The 20,352-nt window shown below is 38.1% G+C and overlaps 1 protein-coding gene across 1 annotated transcript in view; it reads right to left on the bottom strand.

Moving 5' to 3' along the window:
• The window catches only part of PREX2 (phosphatidylinositol-3,4,5-trisphosphate dependent Rac exchange factor 2), a 288,123-nt gene that overhangs the window by 27,622 nt on the left and 240,149 nt on the right, over positions 1–20,352 (bottom strand). Inside the window, exons 36-37 of the mRNA XM_042973055.1 lie at positions 11,854–11,920; positions 11,398–11,588 (exon numbers count right to left, since the gene is read on the bottom strand). Of these exons, the coding sequence (XP_042828989.1) occupies positions 11,398–11,588; positions 11,854–11,920 (258 nt within the window). The remainder of the gene's footprint in view (positions 1–11,397; positions 11,589–11,853; positions 11,921–20,352) is intronic.

The raw sequence follows: 20,352 nt of genomic DNA, 5'->3' as shown, positions 1-20,352 counted from the left end.
GTGATCTCATTTATTCTGGCTTCTAATTACTTTTAACTACTGAGCACAGAACACTACTGTGAAAAGTCTATTGACAACCAGGATGAAGCACCTGAATGAAGCAACTAATCGTTTAACGTGGTTTCTTTCCCCTGCTCCCTTTTATTACCTTGCACTGAGGAAGAATTGTACACCTGAGGGCTAATGCAGTACGTTAAACACTGAGCAATCCCCAGTTGGCTGCTACAGTTCCACCCAGGCAGCCTCTGAAAAATTAATATGGAAAGGCCCCCTGCTAACCTATGAATCTTTCCCACTTTGGTCACCCTTAGCAAAGTGTTTGTGACAAATGAAAAGCTTGAGAAAACTGCCACAAGTCAACAGGGGTTTCCAAAACCTAACACCTATGTCCTTGTTCCCCTGAAGAGAGAAGGCATTTTTTGAAATGAAACACATAAATACATTTACGTCAAAAAAGGGCAAACCGATTTTTGTTTTCAGTACTACAGGATTCACTCATCATATATATGCATGTATAATACTACACATTTACACTCTCCCTTTAAGAAAATGTAAATGGCAGTCCGATAATAGCTCTAATCCAAAAGCCAGTAATCTTTCAGGCAAATTTCCAGTGTGTTTTATAGGGATACCCCCTGGATGTCTATCGATGCTTTCAAAATTACTGTATGACTCTGGTCAGACAGAGAGGACTGATGAAATCTTCCCATGACCATACTGGGCTCCTGTGTGTCATAGTCTGAGAGCTGAAAGACAAGGGGTTAATGAGTATTTGAAAAGAAGGCAAAGAGACGGCAGGCAGAGGGGTGCACGGTGGAAAACAACCGAACAGAATGCAGAAGTGATGGGCAACAGCTAGAGCGAGATCCTGGCAGCAGAAGCACAGCCAAATTGAATACTCCACGAACTCCATATATCTTAAGGCAAAAAAGCAATCAAGTCTAAGGGGCACATTTTCAGCGCTGCACAGGGAATTAGCCATGAAAGTCCCATTAAAGATAATGGGACTTTCTATTGCAACTTTCAATACATTTTCTCAAAGTTCTCAGCATGTATCTTTAAGCCTAGGCTTAAAAATCAACTGCCAGGCAAAACAGTCCATATCCTTCATACCTTTCTAGTCAAGCCTGTTAAGGTGTGTTTTTCTTTGATGTGGTTTTTCACCGCTGAGGTTAGTACAGAGGCAATTGTGGGGATGGGGAATGAGCGCTTAGGCACGTAAGGTTGTATTTGCTATGCTAAAAATGTGTATGAATATGAAACATCTGTGTGTAAGTTACGACCTTAATTACCATAGCCACCAGGGTTGAATCTGCTTTTCTGCATTTTAGATTTTCAGCCCAGACTCTTTCGCCTATTTATCTCATTTCTGTTTTGTTTTGGGGATTTGACTGAATACGTCAGGTACCTTTCCCAGCTGCCCAAAGTTCTTCAATGCTACCTCCCTATTCCCATCTTCTCTACTTTGCTATCTGCCGTTTGTCCCGATTCCAGAGATTCTTTGAGGACATCAACACTTCAGGGTGTGGTGTTCAGCTTGTGATTTTCAGCTCTCTCCCCAATTTTTTGACACTGTACCATAACTGTTTCCTCTTTGATCTGTTTACCCAGGACACTGAATAGAGCTTTGTTTCAGTATTTTTCATACCTTTCTAGTAGATCCTTCAGTGTTTTATTCTGAGGCTCCTCCTATGTTGCTCCTCTGATTCAGGGCTCACAGAGGATGGGGAGGTGGAGAACTAGGGAATATTAACACTCCAAATGTGTTCCCAAGTGATCATTTCTCATTGTTTGTGATTGGCGACTGATTACTCTTTTCTCATACCTCTGTGCTTTTTCCTAGAATACCCATCCCCTGTTCCTAATACCTGAAGTATATTCCCAGAAAATTCTTAGTAATGTTTTAAACCTAACTCAACTATATCTATGTGAAGCCTTCTCTGATGTGATTTCCTTCTCCAATCTTCCTGTACTCACGAATCACCCTACCTGTTTTTCCATAGCCTCTTTGCCATCTGTGTGTGTATGTATATACCCATTTGCATTATACCTGTTTTTTATTTAAATTTTTTTTTTTTATTTTAGAGAGAAAGAGCATGTGAGCAGGGGAGGGGGCAGATGGACAGAAAGAGAGATTATCTCAAGCAGGACTCGATCTCACGACCCTGAGATCATGACCTGAGCCAAAATCAAGAGTCAGATGCTTAACCAACTGAGTCACCCAGGCACCTCTATGTTGTATTTCTTTATACACACACACACACACACACACACACACACACACACACACACACCCCTTTAGTTCTTGCTAACTACAAATCTGTCAAAGAACATCCCCATATAAGATACCATGGACATCTAAAACTCAACACATAACAGTCCTTCTCCATAATCCCCTAAAAAAAAATGTATATTTCCCCCATGGCAGCCCCCTCCACGCTACTTCCCAAACTGGATGGCTCCGATCATCAAGATCTCCCCCCGCCGCCCCCCAGCTCTATTTCTCACCGAACTTCTAGTTTTGCTATTTCCATTTCATACCATTCACATCTACCCTTTCCCTTCCACCCTCTGTGTTAATACCTTGATTTGGGGGTCTCCTCATCTCTTCCTGTACATTGTGAAGTCCTAGGTGTCTCTCTACCTCCATTCTCATTCTATCACAGATCATGAGAGCCATCTTAAAAAAAATACACATCTAATCAGATTCTTCTTTTTTTAAGTTCAGTTTTATTTATTTTGAGAGAGAGAGAAAGAGAGCAATCGGGGTAGGGGCAGAGAGAGAGGGAGACAGAATCCTAAGCAGGCTCTGCACTGTCAACGGAGATCTTGATGCAGGGCTCGAACTCACGAACCGTGAGATCATGACCTGAGCCAAAGTCAAGAGTCAGGCGCTTAACTGACTGAGCCACTCAGGCTGAAAACCCTTCACTGGCTGCATGGGGTCCCCAGGAGGGAGTCCCAAATCCTTAACTTAGCAGTTAGAGCCTTCCATTCTCCAATGCCCATCTCTCTTCTGACCTCATCTCTCTGCCACGCTTCCCTCTCTCTTCATTGCCAGGAAGCAGGGAACTCTTTATGGTGACTGTCTCCAGGTAGGGTGCTATTTCACACCTCAGTGTTGTATTTTCATCTGACTGCATTCCACAGAACCATTCTTCATTTCCATCACCTGCCAACCACTATTCATGCTTCAAAACCTAAAACAGGTGTTACATACACCCTTCCTGCTTAACAGGATTGCAATCTAACACCTCTGTCTTCTTCCAGACTATGTCAAATGACCTACTACCAATTTAAGATTAGCATCATAAAGGCAGAAATTGCTACTTCCTTCTGTCAACCTTTCTCCATGTCACCTGCTCTTCTGCTCTAGGTTCATATAGAAGAGACACCCATATTTCTTCCCTCCTCTGGAGGGATAGAAAATTTGGCTTATGACATTTATGAGAGTGGTTAGAAAATCACTAACCATGAAGCCTTCAGGAACACATCCCAGAAAGTGGCATTTGATTTTGCTTTTAATAGAATTTTGCAGGTGTAGGAAAAACAATAACTTCATTTTATTAAAATAAAATTTGAAGAATCCTGCCCTTTTGATGTTTTTATAGTAGATTCTGTATTTATCATTTTTAAATAGCTACATACAAATACAATTTTGTAACACAAATATATAAATTTTAATAATATGGTCAATTAGTGAAACTGGGTTTGGCAAATACTAATGAAATGTAACTAATAATTATGTATTCAGAGTATTTTTATTGGGATGCCTAGCTGGCTCAGTTGGTACAGCATGTGACTCTTGATCTTGGGGTTGTGAGTTCAAGCCCCGTGTTCGGTGTAGAGCTTATTATTAAAAATAATTTTTAGAAACTACTCTTCTAGATTATTTTTTATTAAGATATGTTTAATGTATTGTGATTACTGAGACTTTTCCAATTTTAATGATGAAAGGCAATCATGCATAAGCTCTCGCTTTTTTATGTACTGAAAGTAAGGCTTGTCTGGTCAACATCATGTGACAACTGGAGGTCAGAACTAGAAACCACTGCAATAACTCACTCTCATAATTACTGTCTTCTTCTTTCAGAGTAATCTAATTTGAAGAAAACAATGGACATTTTAAAATTACAGAATAATTTAATATTATCTATCTATTGTTCATATAGTGAAAGAAAAGTAAAAGAATGAAACTTCTATCATGTTTGAAATGTTTGATTTCTCATAGCTTTAAGAAAAAATACCTATATTATTTACCTGGTTTTAAAAATTAGGGTGAATTGTGGAGTTTTATTTGTCTATTTTACAATTCCACATACTTTGAAATTCTCGATTTGCTTCCCCTCCCCAAGTTTTACTGAGGTATAATTGAAAATTAAAAATTAATTAAAAATTAAGGTATATAGTTTGATTTTATATATTTATATACACACATTTTGAAGTATTCATCACAATCAAGTTGATTAACCTATCTATCAACCCCCACAGTTAAACATTTTCTTTTTCTTTCTTTCTTTCCTTTCTCTTCCTTCTTTTCTTTTTTTGGTGGTGAAATCACTTAAGATCTACCCTCCTGGCAAATGTCCAAGTATACAAACAGTATTGTTAACTACAGTCACACTGTTGCATATTAGATCTCCAGAACTCACTAAAACTTAGTATAATTGAAACTTTGTATCCCTTGACCAATGTCTCCCCATTTTCTCTTCCTGCCAGCCTATGGTAACCATCGTTCTATTCTCTGCCCTTAGAAGTTTGGCAGAGTTATTAAGATTTATACTTCTATCCTATCATGAGTAGGATATACTTTGTCTTTCTCCCAGAACCCTATTATAATAGAATTTTATTTTTTCTCTTCTAAGGATTATAGCACAATTTTAAATTTTCACATTTGTTTTTGTTTCATTGTTTTGATTCATTGATTTTATTAGAGTTCAAACAAATGAGAACAGTTGCATCGATATAATCAAATTATATCAAAGAATAATAACCATATTATTATTAGAAAATAATGTCAAATAAAAATAATCATAACTGCAGCAAAATTTAATGGCAATTTTAAATGTCATTTCTGTCCTTGCTACTACTGCCCTTATATAAAAGTAGTGTTTTAGACTCACATGCTTCAGATTCTTACAGAACATAATTTTAGAATTTTCTGTTGGGAAAGTATGGTATTCTGAGATCATGAGCTAGCAGAAATGTTTCTTGTGTTCTATGTAGCCGTCTTTCTGGAGATTTGAAAATCAAGTATTCCCACTAATCTTGTTATTCAATCTCTCAAGTCATTTTTGAACAAAAGATAAAGGGATATATTTGAAACTTTCATTTGCTTAGTATGGTAATTTATTTTTTCTGTCTCATACATAGAATCTAACTTACATATGGAAATCCCCAGAGTAAATCTACTCCTCTTACTTGATGTTTTTAGTGCGCAACGGAAAACGACGTAGCTTTATCATCCGCCCTATTAGGACTCTGATTACCTATGTCAGGTTACCTTGAATGGTCCACTTTTATAAGATTCTGCCTTCCTCTAGCTGGGCCTATTTGTCAATTTGTCCTTTAATGTCATGGTTATGACAGAATAAAATAGTGCTAACACAGTCCTTCAAAGTTCGAACAAAAGTGGTTTCTAAAATTGCTAATTGATATTTACCTGAAGAAGTTTTTTTTAAATTATTTATATGAACCAAGAGTCATTACATGTTCATCTACATTTTTTAAAAAAACTGTTCCATTACCCAAACTAGTAATACATAGTTGTCTTCAGTGCTTTTATTTTTTTTATCTCCTGGCTTTCCTTTTTTTTTTTTTTTTTTTAAGTAGGGTCCATGACCAGTGTGGAGCCCAATGTGGAACCTGGACTGAGCTCAAGAGTGGGATGCTTAACCTCCTGAACCACCCAGGTGCCCCCTGGCTTTCGTTTCCCTAACAAATGTTTATAATCATACTTTGGGTCCTATACCATGGTCACATTATAGATTATATAAGTGCTTGTCAGGGAAGGGGAAGAGAGAGAGGGCTGAATTTGAAGATTCAAACACCATTGGTATTACCGTCAAGTGTGAAAATATGTCTTGATTTCCAAATAACCAACTAAGGAACACATCTTGGGAATAAACCCCTCTTAAGTTAGAAGATTCAAATACATATGGTCTTTTATTTCCTAAAACTTTATATATGTTAAAACTAATTTCTACAATGTACTAAAAAAAAAAGAAATTTACCACCATAATACATAGATGGTAGCCAGCTTGATGTTTTTCAATATGTTTTTAAATAACAAAAACAGGTGGGCCTTTGCCACAGACTATTTCCTTCTTATACCTATGCAGGGTTCTAACCAGAACACAAGACATTGACTGATGCTGGGTGCCAGTGAATCTCTGATGCATTGAGCCCCTCTTGGTCGTGTTGCTCACAGCCTCCAATCAATGAGTGAACCCGAGGTTTGTTACTTAAAAATGCAAGCCCTTCGGGAGCCCAAGTAGCTCAGTTGGTTAAGTGTCTGACTCCTGGTTTCAGCTCAGGTCATGATCTCTTGGTTTAGGTGTTCGAGCTCCGTGGCAGGCTCTGTGCTGACAGCATGGAGCCTGCTTGGGATTCTCCCTCTCTCTCCCTCTCCTTCTACCCCTCCCCCACTTGCATGCACACTCTGTCTCTCAAAATAAAAAAAAAAAAAAATTAAAGAAATCTTTAAAAAAAAATGCAAGGTTTTGTTTCCTGTAAGAGACTCATCCTCACAACAAAGCATGAAGATAAAACGTAATTTATGTGTACAGATCTCCAAGGTTTGGGCTCAAAGGGGAGTTAGACATGAGGCCTGTGCTCAAATCACGCACTTTCCTGCAGGGCCATACCAGGGTTCTGACACCACTGAAAACCAATTATTAAAAAATACTGAGACTAAGCGGACAAAAACTCTTTGGAACAAGTCCTTAGAGGGAAAAACTGTGATCCCAGATTTCCTGCCCTCATTAAAAATTTCTTTAACAAATCGTTTCAGGTAGCCTCTGGAAATTTCCACCCACTTGTTCCCACCGGCAAGGCAAGCAGAAGCTAATGTAGTGGGAAGAAAATGACACCTTTGCTTTTGGACACAGTAAGACTCATGATTCAGGTTTTATAACATTTGCAGCACACTGATTTATACTGGTTCAAGAAAAACAGTTGGCTGTTAAGTGGGGGCTGTGGGGGGAGGGGGATAAAGAACCACAACAAAATGAAACATTGCATTTAATGGAAGGATGCTGCAGTAAGAAATAGAGGGGAAATTCAGGTCCCCTGTAGCATGCTTTTGGATTGCCTGCAACAGCTGACTGGTATGAGTACAAAAGAGGACATTAAAAGTCATAGGGCCGATTCAATACTGCAAAAATGTTCAATGTGGCAAAAAACAATTTGCCTATAAAGTAGATATATACACGGTCTTTGTATGAATCTTTGTAGAAAAGGAAATTCAAAAAATACTCAATTCACATGTTTATATTTGTTAATCAAAGAAGTATAAACTGAGGCACTACTGAAATTATCATTGCATATCTAGCAGAGAAGCACAGTAGATACCTGGATTCCATCTCTCCCAAGACCAGGAAGAGGTCAAAGTGCCACACAACTAACCTTCTGGCTGTGTTATACACAAGCACGATCCTTTTGAGAACTTAAACAATAATATACTGACCACATAGGTTTAAACTTGCCACAGTAATTCCATCCGGAGGATATTTTTGTTTTCTTTTAAGGTACTGGGAGATCAAATTGAAATCTGAACAGCTACATAATGAAAGAAGCCTCCCTGTAGGCATTATGCACAATAGACGAGAAGATAAACCACTCAACTAATCGTTTAGTAAACTCTGGGAGAGCAACTGGCTGGACTACCTATGTGACAAATAAAAGTGATAATGAAAAAGTCTATGCATACGTTTTGAAGACACAGATACAGTTGTTATGAGCATAAAGCAGATTGTTAAGCTGTATGGACCAATACAACTATGTTCCAATTGTGTGCTGTTAGATGGAAGTTGCAACGGATGAATGCAAAGTGAAAATGAAAAAAGGCTGATCAGGATAGGAAATTATAAAACATTTTCACTTATGAAACTACCTTTTAACATCAGTCGATATTGATTAAAAGGCAAACACCTGCTTTTAAGAAGAGACAGTCCTATTCTTCTCTCACCATTCAGTAGCAATGAAGAGAACTGACATGAGTGAATAGTTAAGAGTGTGGGCAGGCAAGTTCATCAGTAGAATTGTAATACACACAAAGGATTACCCTAGCGAAAAGAATTTAATAAAAACAAAGCCAGGCTAAATGCTATGAGAAGATTTTAATAATTCATTCTGAATTCTCTTCCCGCTAATCTCGCATTCACTGTTGAATGCAGCTCTGCCATCCGATTCAGGTTGGCATTAAAACATCTAGACATTAATGCTAATTAAATCTGCCTTTTCGTTCTGAAAACCTACATTCTTCTCTTTAATATCAAACATATGCAGTACAATTCAAGTATAATTCAATACTCTAAAAAGACTTTAGATTCTTTTACTATTTGGTAAATAAAATCAGGAAACTGACTATCTGATGTGGATACCATCTTGCTGTGCATTTCTCATCTCGATTTTAGAAGTCAATGATAAAAAAATAGTTGGTGCGACATTTATTCTGCTTCACATTGTGGACTTCTCCTGTTTGTCAGAACCTGAAGGTAAACCTCCATGTTTAAGGTTGAGTGCAGGTGTGGATGTGCTTGGGTTTCTCTCTAGCCATTTGAATTATAATACTAAAGAATTAATTTAAGAACAGTCTTTATGTGATATTTCCAAATCTAATATAAATTAGTACATATTATTGTCATGAAAAGTGTAAGCATAGCCTTCATTGAAAGATTAAAAGATAATGTTAAACTCCCATTGTATTCTGCATAATAGGAAAATAAAGCTGTACCATTTTCAAATAGTTTCAACTTTAAATCAGCATTTGTCATGGGGTATTTTTGCCTATACCTCAGGAAATGACTCTGAAATGAACTAACTAAAGCTACATCTATTTTGAATAGTAGAAATGGAAAAAGTCAAACCACTTTGAAATTGCAGTGTTACTTGTGGTCCTAACACCCCAATCAATGAATATGATACTTATAAAACAGTTATGGGATATCAATCTATGTCTCCCATGTAACAATAGTCAAATTTTAAAACTGCTCACAGGATAGCAGAGAGAATAATTTGGACAACCTGGTCATAATTCAGGATTAAGTGCAGATTTAACTGAATTAACTTTCAGTAAATTAATGAGGAGGTAACATAGGCTTGTAGTTTCAAAGTCTGAGGTGTCCCCTTTGGGGTCATAGTGTATCAAGTTCTCAAACAACTACGTATGACCTTGCACCAGGGTAACATAAGAACATCAATAACTAAGGTGGTGACGCTTTGTTGAGGCCACCATGGCCCTCTGTGCAGTTTCTTGAACACATTATGCACACTCCCACATGAGCTCTCACATTTGCATTGTTGCTCCCTAGGAGCGAATGCTCTTTCTTGGAGATATTTGCATAAATCATTCTTTCATTCCATACAAATCTTTGATGAAATCCCTTGTTGAATGGGACTACTCATCCTTTCCATCCTGTCACACCTTCTACCTCTCTGACTCCTGTCTTTTTTCTATTTTTTCCATCTACCCCATTACATATTCGTTTGCTTAATCATCAGTTTCCCCCCAACACAATGCACACTATTTGAGAGTAGAAACTTTAATTTTTCAATGCTAGATCCCCAGCAGCTAGAGCAGTGCTGGCACATAATTGGTGCTCAGTGCATATTTACCGAGTGAATGAATAATGAATACATAAATGAATGAATGAATAAATGGGAACAGAAGGAGTGAACATGAGTTGATCAGAAGGGAGAGATCACTTTGCTGCTAGTAAACAAATTATGAAGTAATATTTTATTCATTTGGTTGCAGATGATATTTTCAATTAAGCTTATTAAAGCTTGCAATAGAGCACAAAGTACACAGCCATTCAAATAAAGGAGGAAATTCTGTGTATTCTGTCAACCACGGAATATAATGCTCCTTTCAGAGGAAAAAGGTCTTGCCATACATCATAAGAAAGAATACACTGTGTAGGACTTGAAAACTAGAATTTCAGGTACACCAAACTGAAATGGAATTTCACAGATGAGAACCTGCTGTCTCAGATCATCTTTCTCCCACTTTCTACCCTTCACCTGGACCCATCAGAACCCAGTTCAAATATCACCTTCTCTGGAAAGGTCTACCCATCTCAAAGATCTGTTTTCTTTCTGAATCTTAGTTTTTAGCTGTAATTTTCCTAGGCCATTTACATTTTCTTGCAATGTAGGTTTGTTATTTTTGTTATTTTTTCTTATGCTCTCTTATGATACCTTATTATTTTTTGTCATTGGCTGTTCATGCTGTATTTATGTTTCTAACATGAGCATCACCACTTTATGATATAACACTGCAGTCCTTTGCATACATGAAGTACCAGGTATATCTGACTAAACAATACCACCATCCTCAAAATCCAACTGGCCCAGTTCTAAGAAGAGACTATGATAGGTGACAGGACACTATTTGCCCAGTCAGATTACAATGAGGACCAAATTCTGCTTTATTCTTATTTTTACTACACAGTTTCACCTCCTTGTGAAGGTGGCGAGATGAGAGAGGAGGAGTACATGGTTATGGAGAAGGACTTGACATGGGGTCTTCCACCCACATTTTGCAGCTGATACAGCTGTATGAGATCATCAACCCACCTTGGCTGCCCCAGACTGAGCACAGTTGCCTAAGACAAACTACTGGAACTGGACCCATCTAAAATCTTCCCTTCCATTTTCAGGAATGCATATTGTATGGGCTCCTGGACTTAATTTTGCCCAAAGTAGGAAGACAGTAGTAACCCCAAGGCAGCGCCTACCTCACAACCACTGGGTACAGAAACCCAAACCACTGAAGAGTGGAATGTCCATCAACTGTAGTGAAAAAAGTTTTGGTTAGCTAGTGGCCCGCTCCTACCAGGCAAGTTCCTACAGTGAACAGAATTGGTGCACAACTTTGTACCTAAAGTATAAATCTCATAATATAAACACAAGGGTAATGAGCATCTGGGCAGATATGATATATTGATATAAAAATGGGATTGCATTCATGTATATGAATAAACAGTCACTGAAAATATCACTAAAGCCAGAAAAAACTGTGTAACAATGACCTGATTTCCCAAATCTTATTCCAAATACATCTGAGTCCTTTGCATGTTTCCAGTTATAATTTCACGTAACCGAAATAGAAATAAGAACCTACGAACGAACTTCAGTATGAGAGCCGCAGGCAGGGCAGGGTGGTTCACGTACCTGTGCACGCCGCTGTTGCACATGATGATGTGGCAGGCCCCCAGCCTGTTGCACAGCTCCGAGGACACGGACAGCAGACCGACCCCGGAGGCGCTGCAAGCTGTGTTTGCGCAGGCGGCCGTGCGCTTGGATCTGATAAACGAGGCTACCAGTCGATAAAGTTCATCCAAAGCATTGAGAGGCCTCATTAGCTGCAGACAAAAAAAAAAAAGTCATGGGCATAAAGTCCAGCACATTTAGTAGGAAGAAATGCTTTTAGATGGCATATGATTCATAGTTGTTCTAACTTTTAATGAATAGTCTAAAATATTTTCATTGTGGCAGTAACAGAGTTGGAGACTACAAATATTTATAATTTGTTTAAGAACAAATTGTTGAAGACAACAGCAGAAAATTTTTTAAAAAGCAAGGTGTGTAAATGGCAAAGCATCAATAAATGCAATCATCTATTTTTACCTTATCTACATAGGCAGCTTTGGATGTGGAGTTAGGTGGTGAATTTGACTTGTCCAAGTAGAACGCCCTGTAAGAATCCAAACAATAAATGATCATTTATTGTTAGAAAAATTAAAATGCATGAAGGTATGCAAGTTTCGCTGACGTCCTGTTAAAGACAAATGAATAAATAAATAAGTGTTGAAACTAGGATGGGTGGGATGGCAAAAAAAGTCCATAATCTTCCATTCAGAAAAAATGACTGAAGCCACCACCACCAGCTCCATTACGTATCGTACGGCCTCAGAGAGATTACTTAATTTGTGTGTGCTTCCATTTCCTCTTCTGTAATTTAGGGATGACATTAGCTTCTACTTCACAAGCCTGCTTAGAAGATTAAATAAGTGAATGCAAATAAAATGCTTAGAACAGTACATAGCACAGAGTAAGTGCTCGTTAACACGTTCAATACTTCAATAATTAATATTATTACAAAAGCTGAAGAAATGGGGGTGCCTGGGTGGCTCGGTCGGTTGAGCGTCCGACTTCGGCTCAGGTCATGATCTCGCGGTCCGTGAGTTCGAGCCCCACGTCAGGCTCTGTGCTGACTGCTCGGAGCCTGGAGCCTGTTTCAGATTCTGTGTCTCCCTCTCTCTCTGCCCCTCCCCTGTTCATGCTCTGTCTCTCTCTGTCTCAAAAATAAATAAACATTAAAAAAAAAAAAGCTGAAGAAATGTATTTTCTTGTGACTACTGGAGAACATTATCTAGTTTTCACTTACTGAGCAAGATTATAAAAGCAATACTCAAAACCATAATTTTAAACAGAATAGTGAGTTGAATTCTTTCACCCACTAACTATGCTCAAATTGGGAATTAGACCCTCTTTGAGGATACACTTGTTCTTTCTGTCACCAGAATGCAATATGGCAACAAGTATTCTAATACATGAAGTTGAATCCTAGTGGCCTGCAATAATTAAGCTCAATTTCCAAAGAATTATTGCTGCGTTTGCTCAGCTCTTGGCTCAATACTAAACTGAAGTTGTAAGGAAATGACCCATGAAGACAGGATACATTTAAGCTATAGTTAATCTACTATCTATTTTTGATGAGGTGGAATTATTTTCAAGATTTGAGCGCTTAATATTGACATACCAAAATAAGTTCCATAGTATTTGAATGATTGTCCAACAAGATACTGAAATAAAACTGATTAGAGTGATGTTGTGGAGCACCTTTTAGAACTTCAAAATACTGGCAGATTATTATCAAATGCATGCGTTGTAGTGGGAAAAATCAGTGAGAGAGAACTTAATGACCAGAGTCCCACTATGCACACATGTGCATGCAGACACAGACACACGCACACGCACACACACACATACACAGCCATTCCAATGCCCACTGTAGCTAGCAGTGATGTTTATTTTTGTCTTTTAAAGATAAAGTAGCATGCATTAATCAAGTTTTATACTTTAAACTACAAAACGTTAAGAATAACTTCCAAAATGAAAATTATGCTCATTCATACTGTGAATTAGTTTATTCATCTCTCACATACAAATCCAAACAATAACAAAAATTTTAAAACCGTTCCAGATCCAAACTTAGTTGTTATTCATTATAATTCACTTTGAACTCCTAGGAGATTTCCACATACCATCTTGGAACAAAGATGGTGCCTCAAAGCTGAAACGCAAAGAGATACCTTGATCAGATGTTCCCATGCCTTTCCCCAAGTGTGCTTGGTGGAAAAAGCAATATGGTGGAAAAGAGTACACGACTCCACGGAAAATTACTGCCTCAGCCTAAATCCCACAGCTACCTGTTGCTCCTGAGCACATGATGCTGCCAGGAGTATGGGGACTCCAGTGACCCCATGCAGTGTTTGCATCCAATGACTGAATTATGGTGGCATGAACCACTGCAAACAGGAACATCCATCAAGGGCCAAGCAAATACAGTTCCATTTAGCTGGTTGAGTCAATATCTACTAACAGCATTGGATCAATAGCAAAATCAAATGTATGGGGATATTTTTAAATTTTCTAGATTTTCCCCAGTATCAGAAAGAGATAACAATAATATAAGAGTATTGCTGGTATGAGAAGAGGTAACGAGTCTGACTTGTGTGAGGTCCAAAACCACACAATGGGGATGGAGTTAGGTTAGACTGAATGAGCAACTGAAAGAGGTCAGAGGGGCAGACCCTGTAGGGCTTTATAGACCTTGATAAAGACTTTGGGTTTCAACTGGGCTCATTACCAGAAGATTGGCTATTTATAAACCTTACTGTCGTGCATAAACATTCATGTTCTCCTGAAAGTTCTGAGTATCCTTTCATTGCAATTACACAGGTACATATGTAGGCTAATACTATAAAACCCATGTATGCACCACCATGCTTTAACAGATCCTGGTACTTGGAACTTTTGCTTCACCTTTTAAAAAAATAAAATATTACAGATATGGGTGAGCCCCTGTTGCTCACCTTTCTCCAGTCCCACTCTTTTTCCAAACTCTCCCTCCCCAAGGTAAACACTACCCAGAAGCTGGCATTTACCACTTTCATGCTTTATGAGGTCACCCACACACTTGGCCCAAGTGGAGGTACCAAAGAATATCTGTGAGCATTCTTCCACATCCTTGTTCACACTGATGTTATTAAAATTTCAACCTTTGGTATTTTTATTTTCAATTTGCATGTATTTGCTGGCCATTTATAGTCTTCTTTTATTGCATGTTGCTATTTCATTCCTTTGTGTAGTCTTACTTTTTTTTTTAACACAGAAATTAGTTATTACTTTTTCTAGGCTTGCTTCATCAAAAATACTCAGTTTTTTAAAATGTTTATTTATTTTTGAGAGAGAGAGAAAGAGAGAGAGAGAGAGGCAGAGAGAGGAAGACACAGAATCTGAAGCAGGCTCCAGGCTCTATGCTATCAGCATAGAGTTCGACCCACAGCTCAAACTCATGAGCCGTGAGATCATGACTTAACCTGAAGTTGGACGCTTAACTGAGTGACTCATCCAGATGCCCCCCAAAATATTCAGTTTTAAAAGCTGGATATTCTATTAATATGTTTGATCAGTGTGTCAGTGGTATATGTTGTCATTAAATTCTAGAATCCAAATTACAGTACACTTCCCCCCTCAATACTGCTCTTGGTGTCTGCTCTCAGTCTAGTTTTCTTTGCTTTGGGGCTAGTCTATACATTTTTTTCTGATTGGTTTAGATTTTTTTTTCAACCTGGATGTTCTAAAGTTTTACCACAAAGTGTTTAGGCAGTGATTTATTGTTACTTATCCAGATAAGGTTCTCAGAGTGTCCTTTCAACTTGAGGAGTCTTGTCTTCAATTCTAAAATAATCTAAGCGGGGCGCCTGGGTGGCTCAAGTCGGTTAAGAGGCCGACTTTGGCTCAGGTCATGATCTCCCGGTCCATGAGTTCGAGCCCCGTGTCGGGCTCTGTGCTGACAGCTCAGAGCCTGGAGCCTGTTTCAGATTCTGTGTCTCCCTCTCTCTGACCCTCCCCTGTTCATGCTCTGTCTCTCTCTGTCTCAAAAATAAATAAACGTTAAAAAATAAATAAATAAAATAATCTAAGCTATTATTTCTTCACGTAATCTGATGTGTTCTCTCTCTTTCTCTCTCTCTCTCTCTCTCTCTCTCTCTCTCTACACACACACACACACACACACACACACACACACACACACACTTTAAAAATCTTATTGTTCCCATTACTGCATTTTAGGTGATTTCCTAAGTACGGTCTTCCAAATGAAAAATTCTGTCATTTTCAAGTCTAGAGATTATCCTTTCTACTGGGAATTTTATTTCAATGACTCTCTCCCACTTCCAAGATTTCTGTCTATCCTTATTTCATTCTTACCACTAACAGGTAAACTCCCTACGAGAATATAAATTCTCTATGTGGATATGGATTTTATTTACTTTGGTTCAGGGGCACCTGGGTGGCTCAGGTAATTAAATGTCCCACTCTTGATTTTGATGCAAGTCATGATCTCAAGGCTCCTGGGCTCAAGCCTGGCATCAGACTCTGTGCTGATAGCGTGGAGCCTGCTTGGTATTCTCTCTCTCTGCCCCTCCCCCACCTGTGCGCGCAGATGCACACATGTGCTCTCTCTCTCTCTCGCCACCCCCCTCAAAATAAATAAATAAACTGGGGTACGTGGGTGGCTCGGTTTAAGCACCTAACTCTTGATTTTGGCACAGGTCATGATCTCATGGTTTGTGAGATCGAGCCCCTCATTGGGTTCTGTGCTGACAGATGGGAGCTTGCTTGGGATTCTCTCTCTCCCTCTTTCTCTGCTCCTCCCCTACTCAAAATAAATAAATAAATAAATAAATAAATAAATAAATAAATAACATAAACAAACTTATTTGGTTCATTCCTGTATCTCTGGCACCCATAAGACTCTATGGAACATAGTATGATCTTAATAAGAATTTGTAAATAAATAGATAATTGAACTATTTTGATTTCAGGGTTTTATACCTTTTTTTATGGATGGCAATCCTTTGTTTATATTTTGAGAATTAAAAATATGTTTTCCTAGCCTGTTTCAATATTTTAATTTCTTCTAGTCAAATTTATTTTTGACGGTCAAATTCATTGGCTCTTTCCTAGTGTTAGGATTTGTGCTTTGGAATTTTGTTTTGCAAGTGCATTTGAAGTGGGAAGATTTTTTTAGTTTCATTTAATTTTTTGATACAGCTCCATCCCCTGTCATTATCCTTCTCTTACAACTCATTTTGTACCCAGAACCACCCATGTATGATCAGTTTCATGCTGGCAATGTAAGTATTACCTTGTGCTGACATCTGGATTATTTCCGGTCACATCATTGAACCAGTGAGTGACCTGGTTCAATTCCCAGTTTACCAGCTGTGTCATGTTCTCCTTGCCATCATAAGCCTCTCCTGGCATCAAAAACTATAGTCTCAGGTAGTGGGCAGATTTCTGACTCTTACTCAGCAGCAAACGAGTCCTTCTCTATGTCCTGGTTTCAGACTGCGAGGACGGCTCTGGATCTCCATCTAGTGTAGAACGACTTTAACCTCTCATTACCCTGAAGAAGTTGTACTGGTCCCCCCACAACCCCCTCAGAGGCCAGCAAGCCAGAGGCCTCAGCACAGCTTACAACTCCTCATCACTTACATTTTCCTTTGATTTGTGGGCCACTGACATGATAAATTATGAGCTCAGCTGTGACTTTTACATTCTGACTTTGTATTTTATCTAGCATTGCTACATGCTTGGAATAAGGTGGTACTTTAATGCCAGAAACCAGAGATACCTTGACCAGATGTCCTCATGCCTTTCCTCAAGTGTGCTTAGTAGAGAAAGTAATGCAGTTAAAAAGAGTACACATACACAAGTTCATGGACAAATTATTTAGCCTTCCAGGGTCTCAAGTACCTCATTTTTACAACATATATTAAAAATGTCTAACCTTGATATAGCATAATGTTGAATATTAATCAATACATAAGTACTCAGTACTGGGGTAACCAAAGAGGACTCAAGAGTAATAACTATTATTCAAGTGCAAAGTGGGAGGCATCTCCTGGAGCATTAAAAATTTTTTTTTTAATGTTTATTTATTTTTGAGAGAGACAGAGACAGAGTGTGAGCTGAGGAAGGGGCAGAGAGAGGGAGACACAGAATCTGAAGCAGGCTCCAGGCTCTGAGCTCTCAGCACAGAGCCCAATGTGGGGCTCAAACTCACAAGCTGACCTGAGCCAAAGTTGGACATTTAACCAAGTGAGCCACCCAGGCACCCCTCTTGGAGCATTTTTAAGGCACAACAAGGAATAAAAGTAAGGCCAGAACTTCCTGCTTTTCCTGAAGGCCATCTAAAATATTTTCTGATACTTATAAAAAGTGAAAATTCAGGTAGGTACTTGGAATTATATAATTCCATGATCAGGACACAAGTAGAGGTTCAAGTCTAAACAGAAAAGAACCTTTCTTTTTTAAAATGTTTTAATGTCTTATTTATCATTGAGAGAGAGACAGACAGAGACAGAGACAGAGTGTGAGCTGGGGAGGAGCAGAGAGAGAGGGAGACACAGAATCTGAAGCAGGTTCCAGCCTTTGAGCTGTCAGCACAGAGCCCAATGTGGGGCTTGAACTCATGAACTGTGAGATCATGACCTGAGCTGAAGTTGGCCACTTAATCAACGGAGCCTATCTTTAGGTTAAAAAAAGATTGTCATTTAAATGGCTCAATCAGGTACCTTCGTTGTAGATACTTCAGCTCCTCTGTACCTTGAATCGTTTGGGAAAGAAACTATCCTGTAGAGGCAGTCTACAGATCATTAATACAACCTATGGAAAGCTTCACTACAGAAACGTCCACTACAGCTGGCCACACTGAACAGTCTTCCTACTTTTGGAAACAGATGTTGTGCCAAAAAAAAAAAAAAAAGTTTGTCACTGGGTCAGCCAGTTAAGAGCAGGAATATGTGGATTCTAATTCATTTGGCAGAAACCTTAAAATTTTCAATGGAGCAAAATCCTTAACAACAACAAAAACATATTTTATGAAGACAGCCAGTAGAAAAATAACTTTTATAGATTTAGAATGCATAAATGCCCACATCAAGTGAAAGTTTATTCAGAAACAATCTCATCTTTTTCAAGTTGCTATATAGGAGAACAAAAACAGATAAAGCATCTAATGATATAACTCCACCCTTGAAAATACTCTTAGAAGGTAAATGGCTCCTACAAATGTAGCATTAAATGTATTTACTGATCCAGACTTGTACGAATAGTTAATATTTGTTAATCGAACATTAAAGAAAGCAAGAAATCATTATAAAATAAATTTATGTGCTGATGAAGTCTAGAGGAAATAACTATGAAATATAGCCACTTTGTTACTCGTATGAAATTTACATAGCCAACAGAGATTTTAATTCAATCGATTGTTATGATAAAAATTTCAACGTGAGGCTACAACTAATTTTAGATATTCCCCATCAGAAAAAAAGTGTGTTCAGCCAGATATTTTACCATCCCTAAGGTTTACAGGTATTCACATAACTTCAGTATTTTTGAGAATATGACAAACTGTTCACAGGAAATAAATTTCTAATGCACTTCCGTTAATTATGCAAGTCTTACAATGCCCCTTAATCAAAATTTATGAGCAAGTTAATGGTAAAATTGGATTAATGCCCAAACTGACCATAGTTTATTACGCTTCTGAGTTTAGTAAGAATGAAGTCATGGTCCTTTGTCTTGTATAGCAAATCTTATTAAGACCATTTTGAAAGTGCTGCTGCAACATTATACAGGCTGGATAGTAAGTTTCCTTTTGTGCTGGCACACATCAGACTTCGTTGTCAACTTTGTAGATTAACTCTGCCATATAAAATTGATACATTATAATATTTTTTTCATTTAGTCCCTATAGAATCAAATACCAATGAAAAGGGTGATAATGTCCTAAGTTACACTATATAGTAGTATAAATGTATACAAATCAAATATCTACAGTGAAACTAATTTTAGGCATTTCTCTCATACGATCTAATAGGGGAGACAGGTACACAGGTATCTATAATGCAATGTAGAATGGATAAGTAAGTTAAAAGGTGAAACAAAGTTATTGGAATATATCCATATGAGGAAGAAGCAAGGCCATATAAATAAGGATATGGCATAAGAGTTGCACTCTGATAGATGAATGGGATTCTGGACAGGTCAAAATAGGAAAGCATTTCAAAGGAGGAAACACACCATGAAGAGCAGAACAGATATAGAAGTGGATGGAGCCAATCTGGCTGGAGAGTAGGTTCATGTAGAGTAGGGAGAGAGAATGTTGTACAAGTAGGCAGGATCCATACTGGGAGGAAATTACATGGCAAGCGAAAGAATTGTAAGTCATTTGTTAAACCGTGGAGGGAAGCACTACACAGCACACGCTTAACTACTGGTAAAAAAGTAAAAATAAATGAAAAAAATACATGACACTTAAGATATGAACATTTAGGGAATCTGGAGCTGCAACAGATCCTAGAAATGGAAACAACGGTTTAGCATTCAAAATAGGACCATGCACTTATTGTGATGAGCACTGGGTGTTGTATGTAAGTGATGAGTAACTAAATTCTGTTCCTGAAACTAACATGACACGATATGTTAACTAAATGGAATTTAAATAAAAGTTTGAAACAAACAAAATAAGACCATGTAATGAAAACAGGGAATTGATGTTGGCCACAAGAGAAAGAAAATGAATTTGGGGCATGCTTAGATGTTATGTAGAGTTATGCAAGTTAATATACTAATATAAAAATTAGGAAAGTGCTTTCTCAAATGGATAAAGAATTAGGACATAGCCCTACAGGGTCTGGCTGGTGGTTCAATGATGGTCAGGTTGTCTCTTTGTGTGAAAAAAACGAAAATAGCAACAGCTGGATGTAAAATATTTAAACCTATTAAGTTTGTCATAAGCAATACACAAAGGTTAAATCAATGACA

The sequence above is a fragment of the Panthera tigris genome, chromosome F2, assembly GCF_018350195.1.
Source record: "Panthera tigris isolate Pti1 chromosome F2, P.tigris_Pti1_mat1.1, whole genome shotgun sequence".
NCBI classification, from domain to species: Eukaryota; Metazoa; Chordata; class Mammalia; order Carnivora; family Felidae; genus Panthera; species Panthera tigris.
The sequence above is the reverse complement of the archived record's forward strand: the minus strand, read 5'-3'. Positions and strand labels throughout refer to the sequence as shown.